This window comes from Anas platyrhynchos, chromosome 6 (assembly GCF_047663525.1).
Source record: "Anas platyrhynchos isolate ZD024472 breed Pekin duck chromosome 6, IASCAAS_PekinDuck_T2T, whole genome shotgun sequence".
NCBI classification, from domain to species: Eukaryota; Metazoa; Chordata; class Aves; order Anseriformes; family Anatidae; genus Anas; species Anas platyrhynchos.
The window spans coordinates 38916388-38930299 of NC_092592.1; the positions used below are offsets into that span (position 1 = coordinate 38916388).

At 39.8% G+C, this 13912-nt stretch overlaps 1 protein-coding gene across 1 annotated transcript; it reads left to right on the forward strand.

Moving 5' to 3' along the window:
• Positions 1-5340: 5340 nt before the first annotated feature.
• On the forward strand, positions 5341-9906 carry NPS (neuropeptide S). The gene is made up of 2 exons (XM_027460772.3): positions 5341-5418; positions 7761-9906. The coding sequence occupies exons 1-2, from the start codon at positions 5380-5382 to the stop codon at positions 7968-7970; spliced, it is 249 nt and encodes an 82-aa protein (XP_027316573.3). The 5' UTR covers positions 5341-5379; the 3' UTR covers positions 7971-9906.
• Positions 9907-13912: the final 4006 nt, after the last annotated feature.

Genomic DNA, 13912 nt, shown 5'->3' on the forward strand with positions numbered 1-13912 from the left:
AAAAAAAAAAAAAAAGTTGTCTTTTTCTGGTCTTTCTTGGCCTTTTTCTCATTCTTGCTTCTACTTCAACAACTATTCATACTTTCTCAGATCATCGAGATCTTTGTTGCATCTGAACAGAAATTGGGTTTCGGGTTTGACAGGTGTCGTTTTAGCTCAGCACTGACATCTTTTCTTAGGCAGCAACTTCCTGCAGGATCTATTTGAGAAATTTCCGAATGCATAAATTACATTGGCATGCACAAATAAGCACAGCAAAAATGCTAATTACTGCCAGTTTTCAGTTGCTGAGTCTCTTCTTAATGGGTTGAGCAAGTTTTGTCTGCTGTGCTTTTTTTTTTTTCCCTCCAGATAAATTATCAAATGACTTAAACATTTGGTGATGGTGCATACAGAACAGTGAGAGCTTGCTTTATGTGTTGTTGCACTTCATGCAGATTCTTTTTCTGAAGGCATGCTAAGGTATCTGACAAAAAATGCAAGATCATCTGTAAATCGGAAATATTTTTCTGCCATGCATTTCTTATCCTTTCCCATAAAGAGTGTGAAGGTGGCAGCGTCAGCAGATGGGAAGGGGACATTTGTGCATTTGGGAGAGCGCTCGCAAGGTGCTGTGTGCTGCCGTCTCTGGGTGGCGATGACGTTTGGCATTGCAGGCTCAGGTTTAGCATCACGGCAATTTGATGTCATTGGCAGCTCTGCCCCGTGCTGGGCAGGGGGACTGTCAGAGCCGGGTAAGGAAACTCATGCTGTCTCTGCCCACATCATCTCTGTGTATTTCAACTGTAACCAGGAAAAGGAATATAAATATAGATGATGATTTAGACTTTAAAATACTGAGGATGGTGACTATGACGCAGCCAAGAGTTCCTGTCTGAGGTGGGATTGAAAATGTGACTTTACAGAGCATTTCTACTTCTGGCTTGGGGGATCGGGCTGCAGCTTTATCCCTTTTGCTGTGACAGAGGCATGCACAGCTCTGGGGATGCAGAATGCTCCGAAGTCGTGTGGCCAGAGGGACCTGAGGTGCCTGTTATTTCCATGCCTGTGAATTTTCCACCGTGTTTCTTGAGTAGTCTCCCACTGTTTGCTCTCTGCATCTGTCTGTGCAAAGCGAGCAGACCAAAGCGCTGTTGAGGAGTGGGAGTGCTGGTGCTGATCCTTTCTTTAATGCCTTTTTGATTTTCTTTTTCTCATGGAAAAAAAAAAAAAAAAAAAAAGTGTCAGAAGGTGCATTGCTGGAGCCTTACCAGGCTCCAGAGGGTTAGGGACAGTCACGGCAGGGAACTGGGCAGAAACACCCGAGTGTGGTCTGTGGAAACTTTTTATCTCCTTTGCGGACAAGACCTGCTCGGTGGTACAGGCGATGGGTTTGGTGGCGTCCCCTTGTGAGAGGCATAGCGATGGTGAGAACACAGCAATAACAGCCAAAGGAATAAACACGCCTCCCGAATTCTGTTTTTCCTCTGTCTTTATGTCTTGCTGGGATTTTCTATTATCACCGAGTCAGAAACAGATTTATAGCTTGTGAGTATGATTAATTTCCATTTTGCACCTTGCTATGATCTCAAAGCAAACCGGCCTGGCTCTTTGGTTTCTCAATATTCTTGAAAGCAAGGAAAACTTTGAGCTTGGAGTAAAATTTCCAAGCAGCTTTTCCCAAACAAAGCCAGGCTGTGCTTTCACTGGGGGAACAAGAAGATTTATCACCCTGCCCTTACTCAGACTGCTGTCCTACTATGGTTTTACGATGTTTGGGGTTATATTAATGGGCCATGCAGACAGTCTTTGGTGTATTCTTTCATTTTTATTATTTTGATCCCTTAGCAAAGGCATGCGATGCCAGTTTAAATGCTTTAGATTTACTGCTGTGATGGAGGAGACAAGTATCAGTTTCTAAAGCTTATAGATCTATTGACCTTATTAAGTTGTATAAGCACAGTGGGCTTACCCACAAGCTTTGTGTTGGGTTTCATACGTTTTCCATACAGAAACAAAAGGAGAGCAACACAGAGATGCAATACACTGTTTTTTAGTAGATCAAGTAGGAAAATAGATGTGATTGTTGTTGGCTTTGCAGGGAAGTAGAAGATATTGCTGCTAATTTATGCTCAGAAAATGCAAATTTTATGGATGCTGGAAATTTTTAGTATGTTTCTTAATGATTCATGTGACCTATGATATCTATCAGTGAACCTTACCTGAGGGGTAGGGCCTCAGACTGGGTGCTCTGCAGGCAAAGCGGAAGACAGAAATGTCAATTGCCACTTGCTCTGTTAAACCTGATTCATCGAAACCTGAAGTGGGAATATCGAGAACGCATCTAAATTTCCAGATATGCTTCATGCATACAAATCACAGCTGTGGTGCATTAAATTATATCCCAAATACCTAGATAAACTCAAAGCTAGACGCATGTGTGAGGTCTTGACTCCTCACTCTGTCCAGATAACGCCACCACCGTGTGCATCTCAGGAGCAGACACATCCCTCGAGCCCGGTGCTGGGTTGGTAACTTCTCAATGACTTGTACTCACACAGCTGAAATCTCCATCTGCCTCATGTGAAAGAAGTTTGTGGTTACCCAGCTGGTCAGAGCCTTTGAAAATCCATAATCTGCTCTTTTATTTTTTGGGGGAAAAAACAAATGTCACTTCCCTGTCCCCTCTTAGAGTCAGGTCCTAAGGACAGGAGTCTGTCTCAGGAGACTTTCCTGGCACAATCAGTAACAGAAAGCAATCTGGAGAATTTTGCTAAAAAAGATCTTATTGTGAGCACTTATCACATGAGCATGAATGAAATACTTTTAAGCCCTCAGATTAACTATAGATTTCTTCCTGGTTCCCAGGCCAGAGGTGATTAATTTTGCAATGGAAATTCGCTACTATGTGAACATCTTTCCCTTTGCCACTTCTGTGTGAAACAACCTTAATGAGCATATTTGATGGGTTTTTCTCCTTCTTTCAGAAAGTCACACTTCTTCTCACATTGTTTGAGGTTTCAGTAACCTGCTTCTGTGCTCCATGGCCCACAGCACTGCCTGCTGTCCAGGACCACACAGCCTATGGTGGTGGTGGTGCCCATCTCCTTGGTGTCCCCTGGGAGCTACTGGATGGCCCCACTCAGTTATCTGCTTGCCATCTCCTCACGCTGAAGGAACCCACAGAAACAGGCTCGGGGCACATCTCATGTCCAAAGCTTGTGAGCTAGAAATATAGCCCAAAACATAGAGATGTAACAAAGGTTGGCATAGGAGGTACAGAGGCACCAGGAACTCAAAGAACTCATGATTTAAAAAAATAAAATAAAATAAAATAAAATAAAATAAAATAAAATAAAATAAAATAAAATAAAATAAAATAAAATAAAATAAAATAAAATAAAATAAAATAATAAAATTAAACAAATTTTAAAAGCTACTAATGCACCAAAGGTTACCCAAAGAGTCTGAGGTACAGTTCCATGTTGAACCTAGAAATTTTAAACTTTAATCACAAGGTTATTCTTGTCTTTCTCTTTCACAAATGTTGTGGGAAGGTTAATTTTGTATTAAAATGGAGTTAAACTAAATGTGGATACAATGAAAGGGGATGCTAAACTTTTCTCAAGCAGAATCCAACATGAAGAGCTGCTTTTCTTTGCAGCAGAAACATGGGCTAATCCGCTTATCGGTTGGAGTTGGAGGTCCTGTACGAGTTGGGACTGGAAGTCCAATTCAAACAAAAGGATTTTCTCTCTGAATAAGAGAACACATACTGCATATGCAAATAGTCAAATGTTCTCTTTATGGCTTGCTTACTGTGGTGTTTAAATCAGGCTAATTTCATTTTACATTTCTGTAATAAGTCCTGAAACACTTTACCAGCAATGATAAACATGTACTTTTAAAAATGTAAGAATCATTGGATTATGCAAACCAGTGGCACGATCAACACCTCCATATGCAGTGATAATGAAAATATATTCAATCACAACCTCAGATCAAATTATGAATTCTTTTTTTTTTCCTGTAAGCAGTATTAAAACCTCTTAAATGCCACTACATTTCTTCCAGCTTTATCTGAAGACCTTACTGCTTTGTACTTCCTAGAATTAAATGCAGCTACATCAGGAGACTGAATGTTCCAGGTAAAGTTGCCATAATTTATAAAAGCTCAGGTCTCCCTGAAGACTCTCACAGAGTTCCCATCTGGAGCCCTTGTACATTGATTTTTCAGTGTAAACACCAAAAGAAACACAACATTCAATGCTGCTGAGTCACTGGCGAGTATGTCTCTAACACTGGGTGACTGTCAACAAAAAAGATCTCTAGCATTTTCATTCAAAGGGAAAAAAAAAATAATATATATATATATTTTCAGCATTCCCTCACCTGTGCAGATTAACATTCAGAGAATTTGTGGGACTCTTACTGCTTTTCCAGCACCCTGTATAAATAAACCATGGGATCCTGTAAAAAGCTGTGCTATTCCTAATATTGCAGTAACAAACAATGCTCTTAGACACTAAACATTTGCTCGATTGATGGAGATTAATGGAATTTTTTAATCCTACAGAAGACTTTAAGACTTTAAACTTAGTATGGTCTGATATATGTCTGTATGCAAGAGAAGAAATTAATATCCAAAGAACTTTAGTTCTAAGTGAAACAGCTTTAAATTGCTAAACAGTTGAAAATTAAAAGCTAAAAATAGGTATGTAAAAAAAACAACAACTATATTGATGCAATTTATTGTGCTAAGTATTGTAGCTGCTCTGATTATAACAACATTCTTTGAAGAATATTTCTATTTAAGTGCACTTTTGCTATTTTTCCCTTGTAGCCAGGCTTTAGAAGGTCTTAATATGATGTATTGGAAGCAGTAAAAAATCTTGAAATATATTTTTGAGATCTTTAGACCTTTGACCATATTTGCTAAGATGATACAGATTTAACAGTAAACCCACTTGAAAGACATTTTCATGGAACACTTTAAATGAAATCAATTGGTAGTTTCATAATGGCAGCTGAATGTGTGTTCTTGCCATTTTCCCATTTAACAAGAAGAAAAGGCCAAACAAGGACCAATTAGTCATAATAAAATCAGCTTTGATGACATTTTCACTCCTGAACTCTGGTATAAAATGGTCATCTAAGAAAGCGCTGAAAGGATATGTGAGGAATTTGTTAGAATAACTGCATGTATATACATACGCAAACCCTGAATAAAAAATGATCAGGTAAAAATATAGCCATTTACTTTGTATTTGGAAAAAATGTAGTGTTTGTGTGTTTAAATGTATGTACAGAGCTTGATTTTGTTTTAAATTGTATCTGATCACAGTTTGTCTTTGAAGTTTATGCAGGTTAAACCTTCTTTTCATCCTTTGGATCTCAACGATGTTTGTGTGCTCGGGTTACCCAATTGTCCCTTCCATGGTAAGTCGTGCTCCCTACTTACTTGAAGATTGGATGTTTCATTTCTTTTAAATATCTTTTGTTGTTGTTGTTGTTTGGTTGGTTGGTTTAATTTTTTACTAAATGAAAGAAGCTTTTTATATCAAGGCTATTGAATAAATACTATCTATTTTTTCTGCAATATAGCTCATTTTTGCTTTAGTTACTCATAAAATATGCAAATTTCTAAAATAATCATATGAGAAATCTGTTGTGTATTTAATGCGGAGAGTGGAGAACTTCTGCTGAAGTTGAAATATGTTGAAAAGCAAAAAACATAATCTCTTCTCCATTTCATCTCAATTCTTTGTCAACATCCAATAGGTACAATAGCATATGTATATTTATTCCATTTGCTGAAAGGCAGCTTAAAAGTCGGTAAATATATTAGTCATTGTTATTAATAGCATATGCAGGTAAAGGAGAAATTCTTATATAAAGTTATGAAAAATTGTTCTATAGAATCAGTAACACAACTTTGGTTGAATTATTCAAGAAAGCTGAACAGCCTGTAAAACCAAAGTGAGCATGTTATTTGAAATAAATAACACTAATATTCCCTCCGTTTCTGATCTTGACCAGGTAGTATGACAGACTGATGGTCCAACCAGATATTCACCATTTCAGACTTTGCAATGTCGAATGAGATATTTTATTTCAAATGACATCCAATATTCCTGCTTTGGACAAAGTCTTGTTTAGACACCTTGTTTCTTTACTGCTGTAAAATCAGCTCTTGGAGTCATGGTTCGGGTTTCTGGGTCTCCTCCGGTGTGTTTTGCATCATTATCTTTTCATTAAGGAGATCTGTCTCTGGCAGAAACACTGGCTACTCATGCAGCTGTTTAGTTTATGGATGTGAAGTTCCCATTAGATTTTATCTATCCATCTCCTGCTTCCTCTGTATGTTTTACTTCTGTAAATGCTGAATCATCTCTCATTTCTGATCACAGCTAGTTAGGCAGAGCTTGATCTGACTAGCCACGTTTCTTAATGATCTCTTTACGGCAATGATATAATAGGTAAAGTGAGTTGAATTATTTAGTATAAATGAATACCTTGCATGTCAAAATAGCAGTCGTTTATTCAGCAGTGTAAGTTCCTGTACAGGTTGTGAGGTAGGAGCTAAAAGCTCAGAAGGGAACTTCTCTGTGTCTTTGTTTCTTGCAGACAGGATTTCTTCCTGTTAGAAAGAAAGTTCTGTCTGGGTGAAATAGAAAAGATTTGGTGGCAAAATAGTGTGGTTAGTGACTACTAACCTGTGTGTGTTTATCTGCCCCAGACTCAAGCAAGCTTTAGCTTGCAGAGAGAATAGAGAATGTCCCTTTTATATGCACAGAACAGAAAAAATCTAAGTACTCAACAGTGTTAATAAAAGCACTAGCACACTGAATTAAAACTAATTTTAGTGAAGCTAATGGCAATTTCATCCTCAATTCCAGTGAAGGCAGGTGTTCACCTGGTGGTTTTGCATGCAGCCATTTCCCAAAGAAGACAGTATGGAGAGGCTTAGAAAGGATGGCAGGGAATACTTCTCTTTTAAACAGCTAAGGAACAAGCTTGTAAATCATGATATGGTGAAGGATGCTTATAATCACTGTAGACATGTAAGGAAATGTTTCAGTTTAAATTCAATGTTACTTTAAATGCAGTATGAATTTTTTAAAGTTTTGATGTTGTTTAGATTTTATAATGTAAAGTGCAGTAAAAGGACATACTTAAATCTGTATGGATTTTAATCCAGACTTTTTACAATTCCATTACTATGTTGTCGTTATTAAATTTAACTACTCCCATAACTAGTCATAACTACTAGAAAGCTTCCTACCTCCTTTTTCTGCTTTACAGACATTTTCATTTTCTCTTATCTGTCATTTAAGCTAAATGACTCCACACAAGTGATAACAAGATGCTGTTACATTGCTAACTGAAAAAAAATCTCATTTTATGGCAATAAATATGCATGATACTCTGGGGAAAATGTGTTGCATGTCACAACAGGTCAACATCATGGGAAACAATCCATTTCATAAGGTAAACATAATTTGAACAGTATCAGTATTTTAAATCTGAAATGCATCAGTTACATTTCCTATAAAGCTATAAAAAAATCTGATTCTGAGTACAACAAACCTTAGTAAATAGCAGTTCAAACTTGTCATTCTAAACATAAATTGTTCTCGTGTTTCTGCTTTGCTTTTTGTACTGAACAAGTCCTGGCAACTACACAAATCCATAATTTTACCTTTCCTTTTCTTTCTCTCTCTCTCTTTTTTTTTTTTTTTTAATCTATTATTTTTATTTATTTAATTTTTTATCTTCAGAGCAGCAATCCTTTTTATTTGAATTGCCAGCTGTATGGAAAATCTGATTACTGCCTCGTCCTGCTGAATAACTGCTTAGCCAAGGTGGGCAGGAGCGAAGAACTGGCTCTTTTAAAGCCTTACCTGGAGATGCCTATCAATAAACGGTCCTTTCGCAATGGTGTTGGATCGGGAATTAAAAAAACTTCCTTTCGAAGAGCAAAGTCATAAGCAAGTGTTCCAAACCATACTCTTGATTTTAGCATTTGATGCTTAACTTTGTGCTTAAAATCATTTTAATGCTTTTCTCTGATAAAGCTAACAGAGACAAATGTGCCCGTGTCTTCATCTTGTAAACAGATGTTTATTTCAAAGAGCACAAGCCAAGTGGAGCAGATGGAATTGCTCAGAACGGGCTTTGTTTCCAAAGTTACAGTATCATAAAGTTTTGTATGGAAATGAATGTTTTCATTCAGTTAATTCCCCTTCTTTGTAAAGCTACAGATTTAATCAGCTTGCTCTTGATTAATACAAAAATAGCCGTGTGCTCTTCCTAGCAGGGCACACGCAGCCTGCCTGCAGCACCTACAGCATTGCTACCACCACCTGCACCCCGCATCCCTGTCCCAAACCCCATTTTCTTGCAGACAGCTGCCCCACCAGCCTTAGTGCACATTTAAAAGACATTTAATTTCAGATTTCCGAAAGGTGTGATGGGCCAATGGTGAAAGACAGAATCTGGCCCTGCTTGTAACTTCTTGTTTCTTTTTAATATAGTTATTTAAAATGATTTTACCAGGGAATAATCTCTTGATATGTGTCATCTCATTTCCAGAAGAGTCCTGGGAAATCACTGTAAGGCAGGGTATCAGTGCAGCTCCCTCTGCCTCAATTAATTGACTTAGGTAGGCAATGCACATCTGAAATCATGAAAAACATGAAACGAGCCAAATGTGGTTTCTGCTCATCAGCTGAAGTTGTGGTGCAGTGATTAACAACGCTCTTTTAAAATTTCCTGTTAAGAATAATAATTAAAAAAAAGAAACGAGAGTGATTTGATCTGAAAATATGTAAGTGTTGTGTGCAGGAAAGGTAATCTGCTGAGTTACGTACGTGTGAGTTTTACCTTGTGGCTATCTCCTCCTACGAGCTGTAACCTTGCTTTGAAAATGTTGCAGTGTCCATGCAATGCTTTTTGAATTCAAAGCTAAGATAATAAACAAGTATATGGATCCTTTCTAATATTTCCCGATTAAATATCACGATGCAGGAGAACATTATTCAATGTGGAATAAGGTCAGGTAGCATCATCAAGTCCAATCAATGCTGATAACATCCCCACATTTTGCACCCCTCAGCTCATGGAGAAAGGTGACATGAGCACGGAGCAGTGCAAGTGTGGTTACGGGGTTCCTGGACAGCAGGAGATTAAACACGCTCCTCTCTGCACATGTTCACGCTGAAATGGCTGAAGCATCGTGCTTTTAAAACCTGCTCAAACGCTTCCACTCCTTTTGGGCTCTGTTGCCGTCAAGGTCACTCAGCTCTCACAGCTCTTAGTCAAGTGGCACCTAGAGACCTTTACAAGTCTGTAAGGAAAATGTTAGGTGGCAATTATTCCCATGCAATTATTCTGACTTGTGAGCTGTCTGGGTGGGAGGAAGCACAGGTCAGCAAACACGGCGGCACGCAGGCATTTGGTTGTGGCAGGGAACCTGCCCTCCTTCATTCCTGGCTGCTGGGATTTCAGATGTGGCAGATGTTCTGCCAATGCAAGCTGCTAACTTGAAAACTCTCCAGAACAGCCCAGGAAGCAATGTTTTAATGTGCTTGGCCATGTGAAAATGAAGGCTAGGTGGGCATCCTGCCCCATCTCCATGCAGCATGTGGGTAGGGGTTGCCGATAGCTGTGCCTAACACAGCTCCAGGGTCCCAACAGCAGTGTGCTTTCCTTTTCATTTCTTAAGAAAAAGGAGTTATTGGGATTTAATCGTGCCCTTGTGCAGACATAAGGTGTGTATTTCCATCCGTGCGTGTCTCTGCCTTCCGCAGCACAGTGGCTTTTTGCTGCAGTGCAGACACCTGGGGGCTCTGGCCCGCTCCCTGCAGCGCCCAGCACCACCTGGCTCCTTTTTCAGGGAAAATAAATAAATAAATAAATAGATAAATAAAAATCCAGATTCAGCTTTCTCTTTGGGTTTTCACATCCACTATGGTAAACTTTTTTTTTTTTTTTTTTTTTTCTGCTTAATGAAATATGTTTCTGCCTTGGTAAGATCTGATAAACTTGGTTGTCTCTAAGCCACCAGAGCTATACGTGTAGCTTTGAAAATCAGCCTCTTCCTTTTTGTTTATTGTGCAGGTGTACAACCAACCCATTTATAGTGTTTTGGCAAGTGCCTCTGAGCGGAGTATGCTCAGGAGGGAGAGAGAAACAATATCATTCTTGCACAGACCTTCACCCCCTGTTTGAAAGTGTGGGCTGCAAGAAAAATAGCTTCTTGGCTAGAGGAAAAAAACTCTTATTTATGATTTAGTCATTTGCTGACAAGCCTCTCTACCTTGAGAGATCTGCATATACAAAAAAAAGCTGGTGGGAGGAGGCCACCAAGAGCCGTAAGTCTTGCATTCACCTAAATCACCCAGGGCAAGCCTGAGAAATGCAGATTATCCAGCAGATTTGCAGAAGTGGTGCTGCCATCAGTGGGCTGATCTCCATCGCCACAACCTGAAAACTCGCATCACCTGTGCTGCCTGCCACATGAAATGCTAAACTCCTTTCTGAACTGCGAAGGTGGCTTTATTTTGTAAGGAACAGAGAGTAACCTCGGCGATCTCTGTCAGAAAATAAGGATCTGAGGGTGCCACTGCTGAGTACATTAACTTTTACTGATAGGAACTGGGAACGTGTCATAAGAAGTCTTTTTCAGAGCAGACGGGAGAGTAGGAAGGCTGCAGAAAAGCTGGCCCACAGCACGATTAACATGCTGTAATGAATTAGATTCTGCTCTGCAGAACAGGGAGTCATTACTCTGCAAAGGCATTTTTGTTGACTTTCTTTACTATTTTTCTTTGCTAAACTAAGAGAAAGAGAAAGGATAAACCAATTTAGAGGGCAGGCAGAATGATGTTTTGTCTTGGGCCAAGTCGGCAAGCTGGGAATGCCTCGATCCATCTCAGCCCTTGATAGCAGTTTGGTCTGGGATCTCCGGGAAGTCACTTCATTTCTGCTCCATTTCTCCAGCTGAAAGATATAAAGTTATGTTCCCCAAGCCACCTCACAGAAGCAGCCTGCTGACCGACAGATTTTGGAGGTGTTTAGGAGCTAACCACAGGTGAGCTGAGGCAGGACAGGGTGGCCTCCTTTAGAGCTAGCCCTGGGGCTGGGGAAGGGACGTGAGCTCTGCCCAAGGCCCGCAGCACCCTCAGCACCTCCCAGCCTCCGAGGAGCCCTGTGCGTGTCACATCCAGGCCAGTTCCCAGGTTTATGAGCTGGTTTTGGCTGCCTCATCCATCACTCCAGTTACCGCTAAAGAAAAGGGCCAGATGCTCATGTCCTTGAGTGATGGGCACCCTTTACACCTCCCCTTTCAAACGCAGCTGTTGCAGATTTATATCAGTCCTGAGCTAGTAATGCTGTTCACTCTCTTCTTTTGTGATCATGCATCCTTTAGCAAGGCACATTAAAATGCATTTAGAGGACATGAAGGATCCCTGACTGCACAGGGATTTTTACCCTGCTTTGCTCTAACTAGGATCCACGTTTGGAGGCTTTGGCCATAAGTGTCTGCTAATGGGATGGCCACCCCCAGAGCCTCCTGGTTGTGCCCGTTGTGCTGTAAGGTGCACAGCAGGTCAATCCCAAGCAGGGCTGGGATTTTACTTGCCTTCAGTACACACCCTGCAAGCGAAGAGAAGGGACGTATGGGCACTTTGAGGGCTGGCACAGGGATGCCCTGAATCCAGCCCAGGTTTTTCTAATAAAACAAACAATTTCCCAACATCCTTGTACAGAGCAGTGGGGATGACTATGGGAAAAACAACCAGGCAGAGCTGCAGCCAGCCTGTCCCATCCGTGGGGTCAGGTTGCTACTGTCCTGTGGCCATGTCCTTGTCCCCACCGCTGTAAGAGCAATTTGCCCAGGGCTATGCCCATCTCCTGCTGCTCCTCTGCACCCCACCAGCCACCCCTGCCTTGACTGAGGCAGACAAAGGTGAAATGAAAGTACGTCCAATAAAATCTGAGGGAGTAAAATCTGTCTGAAGAGTGAAGGAGGAATCAACATTTATTCTTCTTCACAGATTATTGGCAAGAAAGACAATTAGATGGCCTGATGTAATAGCATCTAATTTCCTTGCGAGATTGAAAATTAGTTGTTGTAATGGCATACCAATACTTGGCTTTCTGATTACCAAGTGTATATTAAAGTATATATATCCCATTTAGATTTACTAATTTGCTATTATTTGCCTGAAGATGGTAATTTATTGCCTGAAAATACTGAAGGGAAGAAGTCTCTTGCTGCTTTTAAGGCTGGATATAATTTTGACCTTAAGAAAGAGCAAGACAGATATGAAAGAGCATATTAGATGTTGTTATTACCGTAATAAAAAAAAAAAAAAAAAAGATAAAAATCATAGTGCAGAAAGACTCTAAGACAACTATTAAGCATTTGTCATATAAAGAAAATCAAAATTTAACTTATTAGATATTCTGGCACTTTAAAGATTCATCATGAAAAAATACTTCTAACAGTGAAGCATTTATACAATATGTCATTGATGAGCTGTCTGCTTAAACGTTTAAGGAGTTTGGAAAAAGATGAAAAAATGTCAAAGAGTATTTTTATTATTCTGACAGACTGTTTCATTATATTTAAATGTATATTTAATAGTGAAACGGTATGGTATGAGATTTTTAACAGAGCACGGTGGGCTCATTGTCTTGTCCTGACATGGTGGTTAGTGAGCATCACCAAGCCAGGCACGTAGCTTGTTGACTAAAATAATGTTAGAGTTATACATCAGACTACTCACCCTGCTATTTGGTTCCATAAGATGCTTAGAGCCAGGGGGAATTTTTCTACCTTTATGGTGATTGAAAGACTATTTATTTTTTTTAATACTATACTGAATTTGAAGCCATTGGATTGAATAAGCTTAAAATTAAGCATATCTTAAAAGCTCGATCGATGAAGACTAAGCTTCTAAATGTCTTCAGTATGAACCTTCTGGAGGACATAAAAGGGCTCCATGTGATAAGAAATGAGCTATCAAGTGCTGCTCTTGAGACATCATCCTCAACTCACCGAAGTCAACAGGAAGCTACTGAGAGTCTTCAGTGGGCTTAGGATCGGATGTTCGGCGTGTTAACGGTAACAGCATTTTGTGTTCGCTTTGTGCGCTTGGTCGAACGAACCCAGTGAATCTCTATGGCAACCCTGGAGCACCTCACAGGAGCTATGTGCACTAATAGAGTTTTCTTCCCAGAAAGCATTCGCATTGATTTCTCTGGCTTGTGCCTACCGTCTCCTTTCGCCCACCATATCTCAATCTGGGGACCATAGCATTGCCAACATGTCAAAACCACAGCCAAATGCTGTGCTCGCCTCTGCTGGGCACTGCGCTTGGCTCCTTGTCTTCATTAGCACCCACCATGATGTAATTAGTAGCATGACACTTGGGTAAGCCCAAGGTCTAGAAGAATGCTGGTGAAAGTCTTACTAAACATGGAGATGTAAATGCAGGAGTGGGTATTATTCTAGAATGACTTCTGTCCTCCCTCTTTTATTTTATTTTATTTTTTTTAATAAAAAGTATGCTAACAGTTGATGGTTATGTCTGCTGTGGACTTCCATTTTCTTTGTTTTCAAGTAAAATCACAAAGTAAATAAAAGGAACAATGGATCTCATCTTGCTAAATACAGAAATTTCTTATTTATATAAAATAAAAATGAAAATTTTGTGGAAAAAAGTTACCATTTATTAATATTTGTTCCTGTTTGGTGGTGTCATCATTGCTAATCCTCTGCAGTGTTGTTTTAGAACATTTCTGCAGTAAATGAAAACCCGGGGTAATGAAACACTTCAGGACCAGCCTGCTGTGACTGACTTCCTCTTGTGTTCCATGGCTTCATGCTCATCACGATGGCAGTGTTTGAGGGCCCTTCCCC

Bases quoted from the DNA above. Each gene is read 5' to 3' on its own strand.
- NPS (XM_027460772.3), top strand. From the start codon at position 5,380: ATGTTTGTGTGCTCGGGTTACCCAATTGTCCCTTCCATG. The intron at 5,419-7,760 runs GTAAGTCGTGCT...TTTTATCTTCAG, and splicing joins ACCCAATTGTCCCTTCCATG to AGCAGCAATCCTTTTTATTT.